At 42.0% G+C, this 21379-nt stretch overlaps 1 protein-coding gene and 1 long non-coding RNA gene across 7 annotated transcripts in view; one reads left to right on the top strand and one right to left on the bottom strand.

Annotated features, from left to right (window-relative positions):
• LOC147243960 (uncharacterized) overlaps window positions 1-21379 on the top strand; it is a 102645-nt gene that overhangs the window by 906 nt on the left and 80360 nt on the right. For all 5 annotated transcript variants that reach the window (XR_015110403.1, XR_015110399.1, XR_015110400.1 and 2 more), the window contains exon 2: window positions 975-1071. This is a non-coding gene — a long non-coding RNA (uncharacterized LOC147243960). The remainder of the gene's footprint in view (window positions 1-974; window positions 1072-21379) is intronic.
• Window positions 12082-20697, bottom strand: tbx3a (T-box transcription factor 3a). 2 transcript variants are annotated; one of them, XM_086187429.1, is made up of 7 exons: window positions 19591-20697; window positions 18232-18514; window positions 17598-17744; window positions 16511-16587; window positions 15939-16096; window positions 14827-15470; window positions 12082-14015 (listed from the first exon to the last, which is right to left on the bottom strand). In XM_086187429.1, exons 1-7 carry the CDS (start codon window positions 19980-19982, stop codon window positions 13566-13568), a joined length of 2151 nt encoding a protein of 716 aa, XP_086043555.1. In that variant the 5' UTR covers window positions 19983-20697; the 3' UTR covers window positions 12082-13565. The 2 variants fall into 2 exon arrangements, with proteins under 2 accessions (XP_086043555.1, XP_086043557.1); XM_086187431.1 differs by having other exon boundaries at window positions 18247-18514.

The raw sequence follows: 21379 nt of genomic DNA, 5'->3' as shown, positions 1-21379 counted from the left end.
TTTAATTGATATTGTTCTGCTCACCACCACACACAGCATCTGTTCTGTAGCCAAACTCCTTGAGCTGCTGGACTGTCCCCCCTCCCAAATTTAGCAGGTTGAAAGGCGTTGTGGTGCTGTTCACACAGGCGAGAGGGTTCATTTGTTGCCACTCTGTGTCACGGTAACAAATTTGCATTTTTATTGATATTGTTTGCAGCTAATGATATTTCAGGGCACCTGACATTTTTGTCCTGGCACTCCTCTGTACTGGGTGTGGATCGGCTTTAACAAACACCCGTTTTGAGCAAAAGGTAGTTCATAGGTACACTTCGTAGTACACTTTAGTCCAAAGATCTATGATTGACTTTGAATAGTTGTCAACTGATGGAGGTGAGTTTGATCAGTAGTAGGTAGTAGGGAGGACTGCTGAAGAGACCCTAATGGGTAGGGCTGGTTCACTTCTGGCCTGTTGGGTTTCAACATTTTCTCCTGCCTAACATGGAATCTTTTGAGTTGTGGCAGGGCTGTCCTTTGTCACCAATTCTGTTAGGGTATGACATTTATGGACAGAATCTCCAGGCACGTCTTAGAATTGCTTCTCTGCTGTTTGCAGATGATCTGGTTTTGTTGACCTTGTCCGACTGGCCTTCAGCAGGTCCTGGGGCATTTTGCAACTGTTTGTGAAGGATGAGAGTCAAGTTTGAGGCCGTAGTTCTCTGCTGAAAAGTATTGGATTGGTCCCTCTGTATTTTGGAGTAAGTCGCTGACCCAAGTGAAGGAGTTCAAGTATCCCAGGGTCTTGTTCGCGAAGATGAAACATGTATTAGTCAGACAAATCAGTACGGCGTCAGCAATATTGTGAACAATTATGAATGAAGATGGAGCTGAGTTTTAATGTGGGGCTTTTAATCTATCAGTTGATTTATTTAGGATTTATTTATATACTTATGTATGTATGTATGTTCTGATTTTGCTCTTGTTAACAAATGTAGGTTAGTGTCTGGAAGATCGGATCGTGGATACAAGCTGCTGAACTGAGCATGAAGTTCGGTTACAACCGTTGACCCTCCTTGTCAAGAGACAGTTGAGGTGAGTGAGTCTTCAGAGGGATTATACAGTACATGTTATCTGTCCCAGGAATGCCTTTGGGTCCCCCTGCAGGAGTGAAATGGAATAGATATTAGAAATTGTAAAAGTTAATAATAATTATACATTTTATTTTGTAAGTGCACTTTACATCTCAGAGAAATCTCAAAGTGCTATAAAAACAACAATAATAAAAACAGTGCAACAATAATGCACAATACATGAATAAATACAGATCACGAAAAAAACACAATCGTGGAGGCAAAGGGACAGTCATCCGTTCATCAAAATCGTAGTCGTAATTCGTAAAAGTGGTCAAAACCATTATGGATGCATGGAAATGGTGGTAGGGTTAGCTGAAAGCTTTTGTAAATAGATGTGTTTTCAGTTGTTTTTTGAAGGTCTCTACAGGTTGTGGTGCTCTAAGGTGGTCAGGGAGGGCGTTCCATAGTCCGGGGGCAGCGGAGGAAAAGGCCCGCTTCCCCACGGTTATTAACTTCCATTTGGGAACTTGCTTTTCCAAGCAGGAAAAAAATGACAACTCAGTAATTTGGACAAATAAGTCTTACAGAAAATATTGCATCAGTTTAGCTTGGCTCTAAATGTCTGCCATCAGAGATTGAGGAGGGTAAATTGCATTCTGGGATTAGAAGGAAAATTGAAGATCTGACACCTGAGCTTCCTTTTTATGTGTTGTGACAGACATAATGCTTGCACAAAAGTAAAATTATGCTATATCACTTAAATTGAATTTTTAGATTCATTCTTGAAAATAGAATATAAATTTATGATTTAGCATGATTCTTCCCTCACATTTTTCATGAGTTAAAAACATGTAAGACTCCTTATATGCACACGATTGTGTTAAGATCCATGTTTGTGAGTGCTTGAGGTTCAACACATTTTTGACCAAACCTTTTGACTAAGAAATTATTTTGTGTGCCTAAAAAGAGTGTACAGGTGTTGAAAATGGTAAAGCTTAAAGTTACATCATCACAAAAATGAAATCCAGCCTGTGCCCAGCTTAACGCTCTCTCTCTTGGAAAGTAAAAGCTCTGTCAGTAATCAGATCCTGAATGCTGCTTTCAGGGTTATAACAAGGTCTGTAAAAGTAAGAATTCCAGTTCTCACATTACTTCTTAGGTTTGCAGTTTGTCAGAGAATCAACAATAAAAAAAATCTACTACTTGTGTATAAATCACATAACGGCTGAAGGTCTGACCTGATCTGCTAAACCCGTATGAACCTTGCAGATGACTCAGGTTGGTTAAAACTAAATCTGGTGAAGGGGCCTTTAGTGTCTATGATACCCAAATTTGAATCTGAGACTAGAGACTGTGGTGAGCACCACAATTCAGTTTTTACCCTCACTTTTGAATTTTGTTCTATTATCATTTACCTGTGTGGATCTTTTGCTGTTCCTCATTCTTTGCACTTGAGTGATTTTGAATTTGGCAATTTCCTTGTTATCATGATTTTCAAGCTCTTTGGTGTCCCGTTTGCTGGAAAATATGCAGTATAAATAGAATTTGCTTTTCTAAATTGGAGTTTATGAGGTTTGTTTTGAAATGTTAGATGCAGTGATTTCTGAGTGACTGATTTTTGAAATAGCACTTGTGACTTGAACCATTCTCAACCACAATGAGGCAATTCTGTCTGAAAGTTTCACAAATGTTCAGTGCTCACAAACTTGAGGATTTTTGAGATTAGAGAGTCTACGTGAAAAATGATCAGATTAGAAATTTACCTTTGCTTTGATCAGAGTTGATTAACTTATTGTTTATGCTACTCTGCAGGAAGGCTTTTGTACTGTGTCTACCTCAGTTACCATGCTACATTCTTTAATATTGCATTTTGCTTTTATCTTGTTCTTTTCTTTAGTAACCCTCCTTTAATTATCAGATTAAACTCATTCCTCATTTGTAGCGCTTGCCGTTTCAGCTTCTGTATTTTTTAGCATTTTGAAATAAGATTTGTTCTTAGTTATGGTGTGAGATGTCAAATGTAAATCATGTATGCGTGCTGGCCCTTGATGAATATACTGCTACGAGATATTGGCTCATCTGTTCTACAGTCCTGGCGTTGGTTGAACCACATGAATTGATGCTGTTATTGCTATTGATCAGTGCTGGCCGTTTGTAATGATGATTGATCTATAATGCTGAGGTGTTTTCATATCATGCATCAAAATTCTTAGACAGATGATGTTCAAGCATCTTTTTTACAGTCTCACAAAAAGACCTGGATATGGCGCAGGTGTATAGGTTTGTGAGGGATAAATGATAAAACAAGGCATGACTTGGATCTAATTGTTGAGGTTTGAACCCAACAGAATAGAAATGTCTGGCTATTACAGCAGATCAAATATTTCAGGAATGTCTCCAGTGCTTTCAGCTTTGGTAACTGTGAAGTTGTCAGCTGAGTAAACAGGCTTCATTCAAATCTCCTCACTCCTCAATAATGGCTTGATTGAAATAATGGCTGCATGACCACAGGAGGCCACTAGGCTCGAACACAGACCTTGCAAGATCTCCCAACTTGAACCCGTTTGATAGTCTCTGAAAACTGCTTGTTGTGGTCCAATAGGCCAGGAGGTTGCGCTACTGCAATACTGCTGCCTGCGAACCAACCAGCCTGGCCTCAGTGACGTGACCCTCTCATAACAACTGGCCAGTCACATCAGCGGCGTGTACCGAATCGCAGTATTAGCATAAAAGAGGCTTTTGATAAAAGCGGTAACACTGACTACCGCTCCCTGAGATGCATTCAGACCATGGAGTCTTTTAATATGTAGTGACAGCGCCAATGATTAGGCCATCAAGCTCTTCTCTCATGTTGACATATGAAAGTACGAGAAATGGAAACTGTTATTAAATAGTTCCTCCATTTCTCTGTCTCTGTGTGCTGTAGTGGTTCACCCCCCCCCCCCCCCCCCGAAAGCAGTGCACACCATGTTTCATGCTGGGTTAGTAGTGTACATTTGGGTTATCACAGCTCAGAGCTGGAGGGTGAACCAGCCATGATTTGTTGGCCGGAAAACTAAATCATTGTGCTGTAAAGCTCTGTAGAGCAGAAAGGAGCTGTAGAGTTTGAGCAGCGCTTTTTTCACATGCAACTTAACACGTGGTGCTTTAAAAAAAAAAAGGATCATAGCTGTGTGTACTGTTCATGAACACAACTGTGTGTTCAGTGTTCCGCAGAGCTTTGGCTCGGTCACATGCTCAATGTCTGTTACGGTCCTATATTTTCAATCTCCACACTTTGGTAAGACTTAATGCCTCAGTGGAGCCTCCACAAATCTCTTTTTGACCATGTCTGATGAGAGTTCGGTCCACCATAGGCCTTTTCACGGCAACCAGTTTGACATGTCATCAATAACTGAATCATGTCTCTGATGATGGGGGGAAAACACTGCTACTTTTTGACAACAGAGCTTCCACCATTTTGGACTGAGAACATTAGTGGAAACAGAGCAGAACAAAGTGCACAGAAAGATAAGATGACCAAGATGGAAGCATTGAGTCAGACATGGATAAAATATGATAATAAGATAAGATAGGATGTCACATATTTGGACATTTGTCCTGTAAGTTTTTCAGTCCAAAGAGGTGACGAATGCTGCACACTGATGTTACAGTGCAAATTGGCTTTCACTTCTACATGTGATCCTGCATTTTGTCACTGTGTGTCACTCTTGAGGACGTTTCAAGGCTTCACCATAATGAGCAGCGATAGCTTCAATGTTCCCACCAATCAGCAAAAGAATTAAAACATTTGTTTGGTTGAGTATTGAGCCCTTCAACAAATACCTTCTTTCAATGCAGATTCTGATGTTCAGTTTTCATGAATCTGTTAGATTATTTTATTGGTTACTCTGAATGTTGTTGTTTGTGGTGCTGCTGAACTATACTGGGTTACACCAATAGGTATATGCAATATTTTGTCCATCCTATTTATATGAACTAAGGTTACAAAGTATTCGGAACAGTTCCCAGTATGAGCCAGTACCAACAACAGCACCACTGATTGGCTGATCGGTGTATATTCTCGGGTTTTGCTACATGCGTGAAAGCGATGTACATTTTCCACATTTTCCTGTCGTCGGCTCCGTGCTGATTGGTGATGGATACGTGTTTACAAAGGGACCCACAAACTCTTTGAGAAACCACAATGAGATGTGAATTTACAAAGACTGACTGTGGTGTGACCAAAGTTGCCCTCACACACCCACTACAAAGGAGCAAAGGAAGTGCAACCAAAACAAGGGAAGGGTGTGTGTGTGTGTGTGTGTGTGTGTGTGTGTGTGTGTGTGTGTGTGTGTGTGTGTGTGCGCGTATTGCACATTAGAAGGTCATCTTGTGTGAATGTATTTGTATAAATTCGCATTTGTGCTGTTTCTCTGTCTATTTTAAACAGGCCAACACATATGACTTGGAATCCGCTTGCGTGTGTAGTGGTGCGTGCGCCTGGCGGTGTTTGCGGTGAGCCCCCTTTCTAATCTGCCAGTGGTTGTTGTGTATGAAGTGCTGCTGATGTTGGAGACTATTAGGCCTATGAAAGGAGCGCTGGCTGTCTTCTCCTATTCCCCACAGCTCATTTAAACTCCCAGCTGATGGTAGAGGATAAACGTCTTCTCTTAGAAGGATGGATTCTGTGGCTAGACTCAGGCGGCTGTTTAAGAAACTTGAATGAGTGAAATGCACGTAAAGAAGCCATTTAAGACAACCGGGTAGCAGTTGGGTTTGCATGTGCAAACAATAATACTGTATGATACCTCACCAACCTACCACACATGTGGCCTGATTTTCTTTAGACATCTGGCAGTCGTTTTTTTAGGTTTGCGAATGTCATGTGTGCATATTGTAGAAAAATAAATCAATCAAAAAAATATTTTCTCTTTTAATTATGTTATTATTCTAGCCATTCTTCGGGTGTAGCCCATGGGACTGCAATGTTGGTCTGTCGGTCCACCACTTTGGTTCAGACTGAAATACTAAAAAGAAATATCTGCATGGTTTGCCATGAAATTGATTCTAAACATCTGTGGTGGCCAGAGGAGGGATCCTAATGTCTTTTCCGCTAGCACCACTGTGGGGTTGATGTATGTGGTTGGCTGAAATGTCTTTGGATCGCCATGAATCCAACCACTTGGCTCAGATTTTCGAGCTTTCCTAAAGATGAGTTTCAGTCATTTTGTTTATCTACAAGCTTTTTAGTATCATTAGTGGGTCAGAACCTTTAATTAGTCAATATAAAAGAGCCTTATTTAGTCAATAGGGCCCATCAGCTCATGATTTACAAATGTGTGCATATTAACATGCTAAAGGAGAAAAAAATCAGCTGATGGTTTTGTTAGCTTGTTTGCATCTAACTTTTTTATTGTGGAGGTTTCACACTTCTGTTTAGAAATAGAAGTCTTAAGCCACTTTGGTCAACCACACACTTAAAAAACAGAAACTCTTTACAAAACCTTTTTTCTTTTTTTTTCTAACAAGTTAAAGTAAAGTATAGTTTGAGGAGAGATGCTTTGAATTTCATTCTTGTAGTATAATATGAGGAAAATTTAAAATTTTGATTACTCTTGCTCGTTGATCAAACTATTTGATTCCGTTTGCATGCTGTGATATCCCTGCAGCATCACAGTACTTAATTTAGAGAGGTATTCTGACACATATTTTGCCCTAAGCAAGTAAAGCAATGTGGATATTGCACCAGGCCATATTACATCGGATATTAAAGATATAACCTTCCCAGTCAAGGTCTACAGTCAAATCAGTAGATGCTCTCAGTTTAAGGTCCAATTATTACTCAACTTCTGATCAAGCGATTTTTGCTTGTATTAATCTATGTAAAAATACATTTAAAAACCCCATTTGAATCAAGTACGACTTTGAATTAAATTGAAATTCGGCTAATTCGAGTATTTATTATTCTCAGTAAAAGATCATGGTAATGATGGCTTGGTCATTGACTTCTGACAACAATAGCAAAGATAAGCAGACAGTCATTTTCATGAGCTCCTCCTGAGGGGTTTCTTTCATTGTGGTATTACAGTAATACAGTATTTTAGCTGCCATAAGGGCTATGCAGTTGTCATGGACTGCAGTATAACTGAGCTAAATGAGTCCAATGCACGGAAACCTTGGAGCACCATCTTGTTTTCAAGCTAATTACAATTTCTCCATCTTCAGACAGAGTACAGGTAAATCATTGTGCATAAATTTCAGATTACGAGTCAGAAGTGACATGATGTGATTCAGCTACTAAGACATATATGCATATAATAATCTGCTGTGGACTGATATGATGACCGGAATCTTGCAGCCTCGGGTCCTTGAGCAAGTTGTAACACAGTTCAGAGCTGCAGGGCAAGCGTCACAGCTGAGGAGAGCGAGGGCTGACAGGAACAGCAATGCAGAATTTCACGTAATGACAGGGAGGCTTGTCACAGAGCTGCGAAACCCTTACAACAAGGTAACCTGATATATCCTCACAACATCCATACATACAAGTACCAAGGTCCCCCCCCCCCCCCCCACACACACACACACACACACACCCCTGACTCTCAGTCCTTGAAGCAAGTCATGCTGGAAGAAATCATTCTTAAATTCCACCTTTGACACGGTTGAGTGTTGATGTGTCACCTGCTGATATTTTTCTGGCACACGGCCTCTTCTTTTCCTTCAGTCAACAACTTAGATTGAGCACACCATGGACCTCCAGCATGAATTCTCACTTCTCAGTCAACAGCTTTGTGCCTCAACATTTAATCGTCCACATATTAAAATTTTGAAAGTGTTGATCAAAAATTGTCATGCGCATCCCTCTGGAAATTTTCTCTGAGAGAAATGAAGGGAGGCACAAACTATTGAATTTAGGTGAAATAGTAACTTCTATAAGTAATTACTGCATATTCCAATCATATATCTTTGTGGTTGAGACATTCACAAAAGTAATAATAATGGAAAGGGAAGAAATTCTGAAGATCCTTGCAACATCCTCTCGCATAAGGCTGAACAATTAATATGATCAAACTCTCAGCATGGTGCAGTTCAATATCCAAATAGCAGGAGCAGCAATATTTGATAAATTACCATTTTTTTGTCAGAATAACTCTCTGAATTAAGTATTTTGGTCCTGCGGAGACGTCCTGGCGTGTTCATTGTGTTAATCGACTTAAGAAAACATCTGGTACAGATCTTCAGAAACATCACAATGTTAGTATTTCTCTCTTTTGATCACTTACGATGTGATTGGTGAAACAAGAATGTTGATTACCTCTAGCATTGTGAATCATATTGCAGTTACACTATCTGTCAAGATAGTCTCTCACACACACACACACACACACACACACACACACACACACACACACACACACACACACATATAGATTTGTTCTGATTTTTCACCCCCAAAAGAAAAGGGCTGAACTGTAACTTAATATACATATGGCGGTGTTGGGGTTGTAGTTTTATAATATAGCTACAGTTAATAAGCGTTAAACATTAACACAAGAGCTTCATCTTTTGTAGTCTTATCAAAGTGTGGAGATTGAAAATATAGGACCGTAACAGACATTGAACATGTGACCGAGCCAAATTTGTGTTTCTTGATTCAAATGTTTGTGCATCTCCAGAAAAGATTCAGTACATTGAAGTAGACAGTTAATAGTTCAGGCACTTAAAAAAAAAGAATTGTAGCACTGATCTTTGGTCACTAGAGAGCGCTATCACCCCATGAAAGCCCTAAATACCCCACCAATGAAGAAATACCCTCAACTACTAATAGGCCCAGTAGTTTGAAATGGAAATGTAAAATATGTAATTATACAAAAATATCATCTCTTGTTTTTTTGGCCTTCTAACTTTTAAATTCACTGAAATCGTCTTCGTTTTTGTTCATGATGTTGCCGCAAAACTTATTCTTTCATCTCAGAGTCAGAATGTGTGAAGATTCGTTGGTCTGAACAGCTTCTTTGTAGGGAAAAAACCTGAACTAAATCCTTGTTGAAGGCATATTAACATGAAAAGTATAAAATCCTAATACGTTAATTTAAAAAACCCCACTTTATTACTGACCTGCGGAGCTGGTAATTTAATGCTGTGTACACCACACCAACACAGTTTTATGTTCACAAAGTATTCCACAGTTCCCTGGTACAGATTGTGTCCTTCAACTGTTTAATCATGTCAAAATGTGCTGTACAGACTATAGAACAGTGGGATCAGTAACATGCTGGAGGAAGAATTCAACTTCTATTTCCAGTGGCGTGTCGGTGTTTTATTCATTAAGGCAGAAGCTTTTAACATTTGCATTTATTCCTCTTACAGGGAATTACAATCACAAACATATGCACACAAATGCACAAATCAAAGCAGACTCCCTTTTCCTGGTGTGTGTGTGTGTGTGTGTGTGTGTGTGTATGCGTGCACGCTGCCATGTTGTGGGAACATAATTACAGTCACATTGTGGGTGTTTGCCTCCCCTTTAAGAACAAAAACTAACGCTCCATAACACACAGTTCAATTTTAGGGTGAAGACTGTGTTGAAGTTTCAAGTTAAAGTATAGTTAGAGTTCTCGTTATGGTTGACAAGTAGTTGTTAGAACAATTAAAGTCCTCAATTTAACATTCTCTAAAATGACGGAAACAAGTGTGTGTGTGTGTGTGTATAAATCTCCCGCTGACCAACAGTGGTACTGACAATGCTGTGTAAACAGGCTGCTGCAGCTCTTAAAAGAGGACACACACGGACAGTATAACATTCATAAAATAATCTCAATACTGCATTTGTCAAGTAACAAAGGCTAAAGCTTTCGCTCTCCTCGACAAAGCAAGCTTAGCAATGGATTAAATCTTCAGTTTGATCACGTTCATTCAGCATCCTGAATGCACCTTCACTCGGTTTACCATCTGCCTTCCTGCATGTGGAAGTGTTTACCATCTGTGCAGCTTTAAAGCTTCACAAATATTCCAGCAACCCAAGAACCGTCTGCTTCGCTCGTTTTCTCTCTCTCTCTCTCTCTCTCTCTCTCTCTCTGCTCTTCGCCCTCTGCAATTAAAAGTTCTTATAAGTGTTCAGATGGGGAAATACTAACCAGGGCGCACATGCAGAGGCCTTAACAAAATTAAAAAATATATATATATTGCATGAGAAACAAAGAGACAAACGTACACACCCACTCATCCAATCGGGTCACACCTGTTTCCACCACTAACTTACCTACTTGGCAACATTTGAAATCAGTAATCTTGTTGAAACACATCCCAGGAATGCAATGCAACAATTATTTTCTAATTACACTCAAATCCAACTTAAACTCAGTTTACTAATCTGAGGATTTGTCATTCAGTTGTTATAAAGTTGTTGCTCCTTTGGCTCATAGTAAACATCAAGGCAGAGATTATAGCTGGAGATGAGTAAATCCTCTGAATTTGAATTTATAAGGTACAAATTGCATGAAATCTTTTGACCACATTATAATTTTGAACATTTACTTTTTTGAGCTCATTATTGAAAATGTTTGATCTTTTTGCTAAGCTGCACAATTTTTTGTTTCATTCTGTAGTAGTATTATTTATCAGCTTTGATATTTCAATTAAATATCCAGACTTGTATGACGCCATTTATGACCATACAATCCGCAACTACAGATGGATAGTAGTTCACCTTTTAGTGCAGAATAAATAAACAGACTCCAGCTCTTTACTAAAAGCTCCTAAATTAACTGAGCAGTTCATGGGAAAAGACTGGAGTCTGTTACCTGCCACTAGATGGCGCAGCTCACCTGGTAAATGCTGGAGGAAGCAACCTGTGGCAGCAGAGCTGAACTGACAACCACCGCGGGAACAGCGTCAGCCATCAGTAAAGACAGTGTTACAAATCAAGCCACTCACTACACATTAAAAAAAAGAAAAAAGTTTAATCTCCAACTTTCAAATTAGATTGTTGAGGAACATTTTCCAAACTGAGCGGCAGCAAATTCCCAACGAAATAAAGCTCGCCAGAGGCCATAAAGACGCCCAAATCCTCAGCAGGTGCGCGGGTCAGATTATAGTGGAGGCTCTCAGGTTCATCGGCAGCAGCTTGCTGCGACAATTCATAACTGAATTGTTGCTAATGGGGACGTTTTCATTCATTGTTTGTCAAAGGATCTCGGTTAATAGGTGACCACTTATTACAGCGGGCGAATATGATACTGGAGCTGATTTGCAATATTTAAGATGTTTAGATTAAAGGGAGTAGATGTATCTTGCAGTTCCCGTCAGCTCCCCGGCGCGCTGTACAGCTGTCTATCACCTCCCCTCTCGGCTCTGCTTGTCCTCTTCTGTTTGTGAGGTCAACACGCCCGTGTTTTTAGCCGCTTGGGGGCGTCGTGTCTCGGCGTGATTAGCCTACAGACCCATCGTCGCCTTCCGTGCAATAAAAATGGAAGATATGCCCATCGAAGGCGCCAGGTGAGCAATAAGACGGACCCATTCAGACAGATTATGTCATGTTTACACCACTTCACCAGCGCCAGGTTCGCTACACATTAACCAGCCAATATACAAATAAAGATACGGTGTTGATAAAGTGACGGCTGGAGGTGCCGCATGGACGGTAACATCCTCGCTTCAGCTCCCACTCCGCACACTCACCTCCTCGGGAAAATCCAAAGGGTTTTTTTTTAATATTAAAACCGTTGCTGTGATTAATGTCGAAATTTTAAATATTTTTTTAATTGACGCCAACGAGACCAATAAATCGTTAACTGCAGGCCTCATACAGGTAGGGACCCCCAGGTAGAGTCCAGAGCTCAGACAGGGGTCTCCGGGGGTGTTTGCTTTACTCCGAGTTCTCTTAATTGGACCCTTTGAACACACGGATATCTACACGAGTGGACTAAAGTCGAGTGGGTGGGCCAAGAGACTACACACACACACACGCGCACACACGCACACACACACACACACACACACACACACACTTTAATTTCAGGAGTTCTAACGAGCTCTACGAAAAAAAATGGATATAACGAGTGACACACAGTAACCAAAGAAAGAAAAGGGGGGCATTTCAATGTTTTATTGAAACTTTCAAGAACACGATGTTGTAAACTAGACAGAAATCCGATACAACATAACGCATCGACAACTTAAGAAACACACACACAAAAAAAGAAACAAAACAAAAAAACCTTCATATTTTTTCTTTTTTTTTTTAGATTATGCGGCACTTTTACGATCAGGTTCTCTAATTTTAACAACAGAAAAAAGGTCACACTTCAACAACACTGCTTTTGCGTTAAAAAAATCAAAATAAAAGAAAAAAAAGAAACATTTTTCAAGCCATTGGTGCGGTGCGTTGTCGCGCTTTTTCATTCCTTTTTAAAAACAGTAGCACTTCACACACGGGGACAACAAGTGAAAATACAATGGCACATGAGTGTGAATAACTAGCTCAGTGGATATTTAAGGAGGAATAACGTCTGTATTTTAAGGGAGGGGAAGGGGGGGGTATAAATGCAGATGGCAACAAAAGGAAAACAGCCCACAAACTATCTTTACACAGGTATATCGCCAATAAATTAAGAACAGGTCCCTAAAACAAACTACTCCGTTTTATTTACACGCAACAATATGAAATAATTATACATAAATATTTTATATATCCCTATTTACACGTATAGTCAATACTACCTTTTTTAATATTTGTTTTGAATTTCTGCTTCCCTTAATTGCCAGGTGGACATTTTTGGCTGAATACCGCATGCTTGGGCCACAGTTTGAAACCCGCAGCACCATTCATGTCAGAAGGATTTTTCTAAATTAAAAAAAAGAAAGAAAAAGGAAAAGATTAAAAAAAAAAAGATATGCCAATCAAAATTTAAAACAGAATATTCCCCACTTTATTCCATCAAAAATATTTTAAATAACATTCGTTGGGGTGGGGGCATGCAACATTTAACTGGCCAATCAATCAATCAATCAATCAATCGTGTACAACAAAATACAGCAGTCTATCAAAGGTAGGTTAAGCGGTAGTGAAACCAAATAAGTCAAATCAGCTCAGAGTGCATATTTTTTTTTTGAAAAAAAAAGAAAGAAAAGGAAATCTCCTCGTGTACATTAGAATTAGGAGACAGGACACAGCAGCAACTTCTCCAAAATGTGTAAGTCCCACCCATGCCAACTTCTCAGTTTCAATACTTGTACGGTATTCAAATGACAGGATAAGTGTTGTTTAATTTAACAAAGAGAAAAAAATATGTACATATCAGGTGTGTATTAACCAAAGTGCATTTAATAAACTAAAACAGTTCAATTTTTTGATTTTGTCTTTTTTTTGTTTTTAAAACCTGCATTAATCTGTGAGGGTCCTTTGAATGTCTTCATCACCGACCGTTTTTTTCCGCTTTTCAAAACAACAAAAGAAAGCAGGTGGCGTGTTGAAAAGAAACGAGGGGAGAGGGAGAGAAATCCCCCCACCCCCCACCCCAACCCCTAACTCTAAGGGGACCCGCTTCTTGGCCTGTCCTGGTTCGAGTCCAGTCCGCTGACCAGACGCTGGATGCTCTGCAGCTCGTTTGCGGCGTCTTTCTCTGTGCAAGTTTTTGGTGACATGGACACGGAGCCGGAGGAGATGGTGGAGGAGTGGCTGGTCACCTCGGATGTGGAATCCAGGGTGACAGCGGACACGGGGCTGGCTGGGACCATGACGTCCCCTTTAAGCTCGGTCCCGCTGCTGGCCATAGAAGAGGGCATAGCGGTGGTGAGCAGCGTGCTGTCCGGTACCGTCATGGGGAGGGAGTAAGGGCTGTACCTGAGTCGGGGGCGCACTGCGTTCAGGAAGGGGTGTCTGTGCACCGAGGAGGACGCAGCGGAGGAGGCCGCCGCGGCTGCTGCCATGTACGTGTAGGGGTAGGGGAACAAACTACCGAACGGGGACATGGCGAGGCCCTGCGGAGAAACAGACACTGGATGAAGGCTGGCGTTAACAGTTTAAACAGTACAGTCACTTGTGCCAAGAGAAGTGGAGGACAAATGCAGGGTGATGAAGGGATTTTGGATTAAATCCTGGAACAAATGGATGAAAATAAAACGAGCTGCTTCAGGCATGTACTTAACTTTAACTGTCCAATTAAAGATTTTGGCAATGACTTGTAATGACACTTTCAAACAGCCCACAGCGTTTCACAAAGTAACAAAAATGTAGCTTTAGCTTACGTTCAAGAATCTCAAATGCAAATTAAAATTCCTAAAGTCTGATGCTGCAGTCAAATAAGACAATTTTGAGATTAGTTCTGATAATAAAACCGTGGAAAAGATCATTTTTTCTATTCTATTGTATTAAATCGCATTATGGCCCCCCTCTGAGCCAACAAGGGATTGTGGCATTAAAACGGACTTAATGAGCTCATATCAACACCTCTCTTGTTGGAAGGTGTTCTTGCTCTCAAATATCTGACCGTTAACAGCAAAAGTGTCAGGAAACGGTCATAAAACCGAATAGTCTTGTTAGCACAAATACAGTGGCTTGATTTCGAATAGTATCCCTGGCTATGCATCAATCAAACAAACGTCAGCACACACACACACACACACACACACACACACACACACACACACACACACACACACACACAGCGTGCCACCCTCTCATTCAAAACACAAACTCTGAAGGTGATGAGGGCAAAAGGGGAATCTCTGTATCTGGCAAACATGCACACGGGCCTCGGAGTTCTACAGGCCCGAGAAAACAGGTTTTTACCTGCGATGCCAAGACATGTTGCTGCAGATGAAAGGGCAGGCCTGGAGCTCCCGTCAAGCTCTGCGGAGGGGATGTCATGCTAGTCGTGTCCATGGTGCTCACCCCTCCCGTGGACACCGCTGCCAATAGTGGCCCCATGCCCGCAGCCATGTTTGAGAACGCGCCCCCCATGTTGAACTGACTGGGGTGCAAGAGAAACGGATGCGCGCTCCCGAGGTGATTGAAAAACTGTTGTCCTGTTAGAGCTGTTGGAAATCCAAAATTATGCAAGTGGCTGTGGCCCATGTGCGCGCTGTCAGTCTGAACAGTCAAAGGCATGAAGCTGTCCTTGCTTATCGATCTGCACTCGTCCGCTTTGGGTTGTTCCAGACTCGGACTCTTCAGGTCCTCTCCGGAGCGGGTGGTGCTGGAGATGACGGTGATGGGGCTCTGCCTCGAGTCCGCCTGGCTCTTCTCAGTCCTCGGGCTACTGTCGCGGATCCTGCTGCTAGAGTCACTGTTACTAAAGGGGTTCCCCTTTGCCGGGCTCGCCTCGTGGTCCTTCCCGTCCTCCGTGGTCGTGGAAATCTTGCTAGAGTCCGGACCATCTTTGATGTGTCCATCTTTGCTCTCGTCGTCGCTGTCCTCGTCACTGTCGCAGAAATCTGCCAGGGAGAAAGAGAGAAATAGAGTATTACCTCTCAGTACGTGACCGAGCCACGACAGTAATGACTCGCATCACCGGCCACAACATCTGATCCCTCAGGTGCTTTATGAAATAAACGCACAGGAGAATTATTTGCATAATGAGTCCGCGTTGGTGTTTGATCAGCTGCTCCAGTTGTTTCCACTAACATTTGGACGTCTGCCACACGTAAACTGTATTTATTATCTGTTGATTTCTGCTGTGCTTTCAAGATGAACCTGATTCATAACAAATTCATATTTGGCCTCCAGACTGGCTGAGTGAGGAGTTGTGTGTCAGGAGACCGTCAGACTACAGCGGTTCGCCCATCACGCTTGAAGTCACAACGTCTTCGTTCATCACAATTAAGACCATTCCCATGAAGGGAAAATTTGAATTAAACCATCATTGAGTGCGGGGTCTGGGGGGGGGGGGGGGGTGGGCCTACCTTTCAGGTGTGGGGGTCCTACGGTGGACACGGCAGGAGATGAGGCCTGGCCAAAGCACTTAAAGGACGGCTGCTCTCCAGAGGAGTCATCCGAAGCCCCGTTCTCCTTTTTCTGCTGCTCCTCGTACGAGCGAATGGACTGCAGGGCCAGCTGCTTCCTGTGCACAAGTGCCCATGTTATTATTGCTAGTGGCCACAACTCTCAGGTCTGAAACAATATCAGCAGCAGCACAGTGGACCCTATTGAGGCTGGAGACACGAGTTTCAACAGTCCCAGCGCTTTGAACAGGCTCCTTTATTCCTCCACCTTGCCAACTTTCCACTCGTGTGCAACTATCATTTTAAGCAATTGTTAACCTTGCGGGCTAATTTTGTGCAATTTAAAATATTGAACGGTAAAGGCAGATGGCGATTAATTAGATTATAAATTATATACAAAGATGAATTATTCAGCAGCTAAGTGTTACTCAGCTTCTCTCCTTTTTTTCTCAAGAACAATCATGACTTCCTGTGGGTTTCAGACGCTTTAATCAAACCAGATCGCAAATTTTCTGTTTTTAAGCGTGTCTCACCTCTTTTCTCGTCTCCCATTCCCCGTATCACGGAATCCTTTGGCGAATGGATTATGGTCAATTTTCAGTTGAGTAATCTGGGGGAAAAAAAAACAAAAACAAAACGTAAAAGTTATTGGCAAAATATGAGCATGGACGCTTTCAATCACGGTATATCAGTGATATCAGGTGAAGTGGGAGCTGGTGTCTGCGTCCGTGCTCACTGCTGGAGCCTTTTATGTCTCAGTTGGCTTCAACCGTTACACATTTTTCTTTCACCGATATAAAAAGGGGGGTCATAAAACAAAACAGGCAAACACACCAGCACCAGTAAAGGAGCATGCAAAATCTCCTACTGGCAAGCTTTTCATCAGTACAATAGTGTGTGTGTGTGTGTGTGTGTGTGTGTGTGTGCGCGCGCGCGCGTGCGTCTGCATGTGTCTGTAAACTTTTGCAACACTTCAATGCTTACAGTAAGTGCTGGAACATAGATCGTTCCATAGTTTTCAGTGACGTCAAAAGATTTTTCTGATGATTTCTGATGTTTGTACGTCCATAGCTTTATAGCGTTAAAAACTAAGCAGCACAATTTGACACAAAGCTTTTTCTTTTCCTCCATTCAAACCTCAGTCGTGCCCCCCACTCACCCCCCCCACCCCATCTCCCCAACCCCTTTCGATTTCACACACATGCAGAGAGAGTAAGAGTCTGGGCCTGTGCCAAATCCTTTCCACGTGATTAAATAAAAGGAAGATAACCTGTGTAACATTCCTCGGTATTATTTCTTTCCTAACACACACACACACACACACACACACACACATCGATGAACATGGTACTCACTCGCAACACCCCCCTTCCTTTTTTATGATACAGCACTCTTACAAATATGACTGCTTTCATATTTTATGACAACAAAACGCTGCAAGGCTTAGAGGGCAGGGAGGGAAAAACCGCCAGGGCAGAAGGGGAAGGGTGTGTGTGTGTGTGTGTGTGTGTGTGTGTGTGTGTGTGTATGTGTGTGTGTGTGGGGGGGGGGGCAACTGCAATATTTAAAGAAATAATTCAGCATATTAATAGTGGAACCACGAGCAATAATGGTGCTTACCTTGTCGTTTTGATATGCAGTCACGGCAATGAAATCCGTTTCAGGAAAAACATAAGTCCTGAAGGTGCTGTAGGGGAGTTTGAGAATGTCGTTGGCCCTCACAATGTGAAACCGAGGCTGATATTTATGCATCGAGTTAAGAATGGTCTGCAACACACACACACACACACACACACACACACACACACACACACACACACACACAACACAACAAAAACACAGATTAGGGATATTTGGAATAGGGCTCGTACATACTATTATTTATAAATTAATAAATGCAATGTAAAATCACGATGAGGTTTAATAACGTGTTGCACAAACTGCACGTTGTTAAAAAAAATCGATGTATATATTACTAAGATCAGTACAAGTGTCTTTAATAACGCTGCAGTTCCATTACATAACACACACATCAGTGGAAAATCTATCGTTGTTGAATTTTCTTGCACAATCAAAAAGAAGCACTTTCGGATATTTGTATAATTTTCCTTTGACCTCGTTAAAAAAAAACCTTTAGGGGACATTAGCTTTAGCATCAATAAAATATAGATAACAAATAAACATATTTAAAGACATGTTCTCATGACAGGTGAGTACTCAAATGGTAATTTGATAAATAGGAAAATTGACATACATTAGTTGAACTTACAAATCCATGCTTGTCGGAGATGTTGTTTGTCAGCTTGAGTTTGTGAAAATTGACGACTTTTGACATCCACTGTTCGCCAGTAGCCGGACTGTCCGGGTGAATGTACATCCTCTTTGGCATTTCGGGGTCGGCCTTCCCCGCCACCATCCAGCGGGAGTTGTGAAATTTGTACCTGCAGTCGTCGGCTGCAACAATATCCATCAAGAGAATATATTTGGCCTTCTTGTCCAGACCTGTGCACCTCACTTTGAATGGAGGGAACATCCTCCTGTGACAGGGAACAAAAAAACAAAACAAACAAACAAATAAACAAAAAACAAAAAACCCGATGAGATAAACACTTGAACGTTGTAATATAATAAACAAACGTGAAGATAAATACACGTCCTCCAACTGCCGCTTTTAATTTACGAGCCAAGATGAATCAACCGCAAAAATAAACTAGTGTGTATTAACCCACTGAAGAATATACAAATAAGAAGCTGCATTAATTTAAATGTATTCTTCCTCCACTTTATGTCCAATTAGCCCATAAGACAACACGTCAACGCTGCTTTGAATGGACTCTTGATTTTTTTAAACGCTTTGAAAGGCCTGCACACACTGCACACACAGCAGCCATCTTTGTAGACTGTCACTGTGAAGAAGACGAAAATAATTTACACAGATCCCCCACACACTCAGAGTTAAGATGTAGAGTTCTTACAGTATTACAAATGAACACTATCCTGTAATAAAAACCCTGTTTTATATGCGTGTAATACGCAGGATAAAGGGACAGTGCTGTCATACTTCAGGCATAGTAGTTAGCTTCATTTTTTATTTACAGATAAATCTTAGATGAAACATCCTGGATGTTATCTTTCCAGAAAATATGTTTATTTGCCTGCAGCCTCTTGACTTTGCAGGAAGAAGCTGGAAGCCTCATTTCACTTTTACCATCAAGCTAAAATATTGGCTCTCTCATAATAATTGTCTCGTTTATTTTACGCTAAATCCTCTTATATTGTCATGCAGATCATCCAAGACGTCTGTAGGACAATTATGCTGCATTTTACACTTTTTACATCAATAAAAATCAAACTAATGAAGAGGCCTGACAGTACTGCACGAGCTGGAGATGCTAACTATGGAAATAGTGGAGATTTTAATTACTCCAGCAGGCATGGATACACGACGGCGTCCAGTAATAAGAATATTGATAACAACAACAAATCCTCCGATATTAGCAGTGCACAGCAGGTTTCTAAGTGAGCATGCACGCGCACGCACACACACACACACACACACACACACACACACACACACACACACACACACACACACGGTAGAAATCAGTTTCACCTTCCGGACTTAGTGATCACCATCTCGGTGCCTCGTTTGTGGAAGAGTTCCCAAAGTTCCTTGGCTTCCAGGTGAACTTTCGGGTCGTCCTCCACCTCCTCTTCGGGTTCAAGGGTCTTAAGAGGCCTGAGATGGGCAGCCGCAGCCTGGTGCCCCAGCGAGGGGAAGTGGAGTCCGGTCTCCGCGGCTCCCATCAGCTGGTCCATGATCGGCTTTCCCAGGGCGCCCGGCAGAGAGAGGGAGCCGCTGGGAGGGAGCGCCAGGGCCGGGAAGAAGGGAGGCTGGTGACCCAGCATTGCACTCATGGCAAATTCCGGACCCCGGTGAGGTATAAACGGATGATATGCCATACTTGTTCCTTGTATGACTGGATCTCTCATCAGGAAGTTCATCCAAGTGCAGGAAGCAAATGTAGACGACCGGTTGAAGCAAAAATGTCTACAAGAACGAAGCTACGCGAAGACAAAATCAAATCAAAGAGGTCTGAAAATAAATCTGCCGAGCTTTGGAAATTCCTCTTTCTAGAAATAAGCATCCACTTCTTTTTTTTTTAATATATCAAGAGTTACCTTGAATCTCCTCTTGATCAAAAGTCTAAACGAAGAAATGTAAAAATGTTCTCCATGAAATCTGCGATCAGACCCTGACGCGCATCGGACACCTCTGTGCGTGTCGCTGGCTCGCGGACATTAGTTGAATTAAAGCAACTCGGGTGAGTCACTTAATTGACTGCAGTGCATTCTTTCTCCTCTTCTTCTTCTTCTTCTTCTGCTGCTGCTGCTGCTGCTGTTTACAACATCGGCATTCCTGTTCAAAAAGCATTGGCTTCAGTCCTGCAGCGAGGGCGACGTGTTGAAATATTTCGATAGCGCCGAATAATCCCCCTGCCTTCTTTACTTGCTCCGGACATGCACCCTCTCTCACACACTCACACACACGCATACACACACTTCAGTCCTCCTCTCTCTTTTCACGCACACACTCATAAGACGTGTGCAGAGGAAGGAGTCCGCTGACGGCCAGAGAGGGAAGAGAGAGAGCGAGAGAAAGAGAGAGAGGTGGTAAGGTCCCAGCTCCGTGATTTTCCTAGCGCCTCTGTGGCCCATAGGGCTTCATACTGTATGGATGTGTTGCATGTTACGAGTGGCAGGGCTCCATTTGATTGGCTCTTTGACGCTTTCGGACCAATTGTGTGGCTGCGTAGGCGTGGTTTTAACAGGTCGGGTGGAGGGGACAGACTAGAGACTTATAAAAAGGTGTTTGGAAACTCTAAAGGGCTTCGCCGTGAAACACCACCCCGCCTCAGTCGGTGTTGTGTGAATATGTCAACATCGTTATAGGAGTTGCGCTCTCGCTCGGTGTGTGTGCGAGTGTGTGTATATGAGAGAGAGAGAGAGAGAGAGAGAGAGAGAACGAGAGAGAGAAAGAGAGCGAACGAGCGAGCGAGAGCCGGTCGAGAAAGGGGGAACACGGACGAGTCAAGCCGGGCAACCGGCTCGTTCTGACGGCGAGACTTTACAGATCTTTCCCCCTGTGTAGTTCAGCTGTACTCTGCATCGAATATGCATTTTATTAATTCGCAGTTCTGTGTATTGGAGGGTATTCACGTGTCCGTGCCAAAGATCTGACAGCGCCAAAAATCAGCCGAACATTTCCTGTAACATCCTCCTTTGAAATCAAAGCTGCAGGAAAATATGAGTTGGTGACGAGAAGAGGCGCTCGATGACAAGTTCACGACCGCCGCTATTCATTGTGCTATTTAATTTTTTTTAAATATTTTTCATAGTTT

Source organism: Aulostomus chinensis, chromosome 19 (assembly GCF_037954235.1).
Source record: "Aulostomus chinensis isolate RoL2024-O1b breed Wild chromosome 19, RoL_Achi_v1.0, whole genome shotgun sequence".
NCBI lineage: Eukaryota > Metazoa > Chordata > Actinopteri > Syngnathiformes > Aulostomidae > Aulostomus > Aulostomus chinensis.
This window is presented reverse-complemented; position numbering and strand designations above follow the sequence as displayed.

Excerpts from the sequence above, each read along its gene's own strand:
- tbx3a (XM_086187429.1), bottom strand. The coding sequence starts at position 19,982 with ATGAACTTCCTGATGAGAGATCCAGTCATACAAGGAACAAGTATGGCA. Across the intron at positions 17,745-18,231 it reads GATTTGTAAGTTCAACTAAT|ACCATTCTTAACTCGATGCA; the intron begins GTATGTCAATTT and ends TGTGTGTTGCAG. Across the intron at positions 16,588-17,597 it reads CTGCATATCAAAACGACAAG|ATTACTCAACTGAAAATTGA; the intron begins GTAAGCACCATT and ends TTTTTCCCCCAG.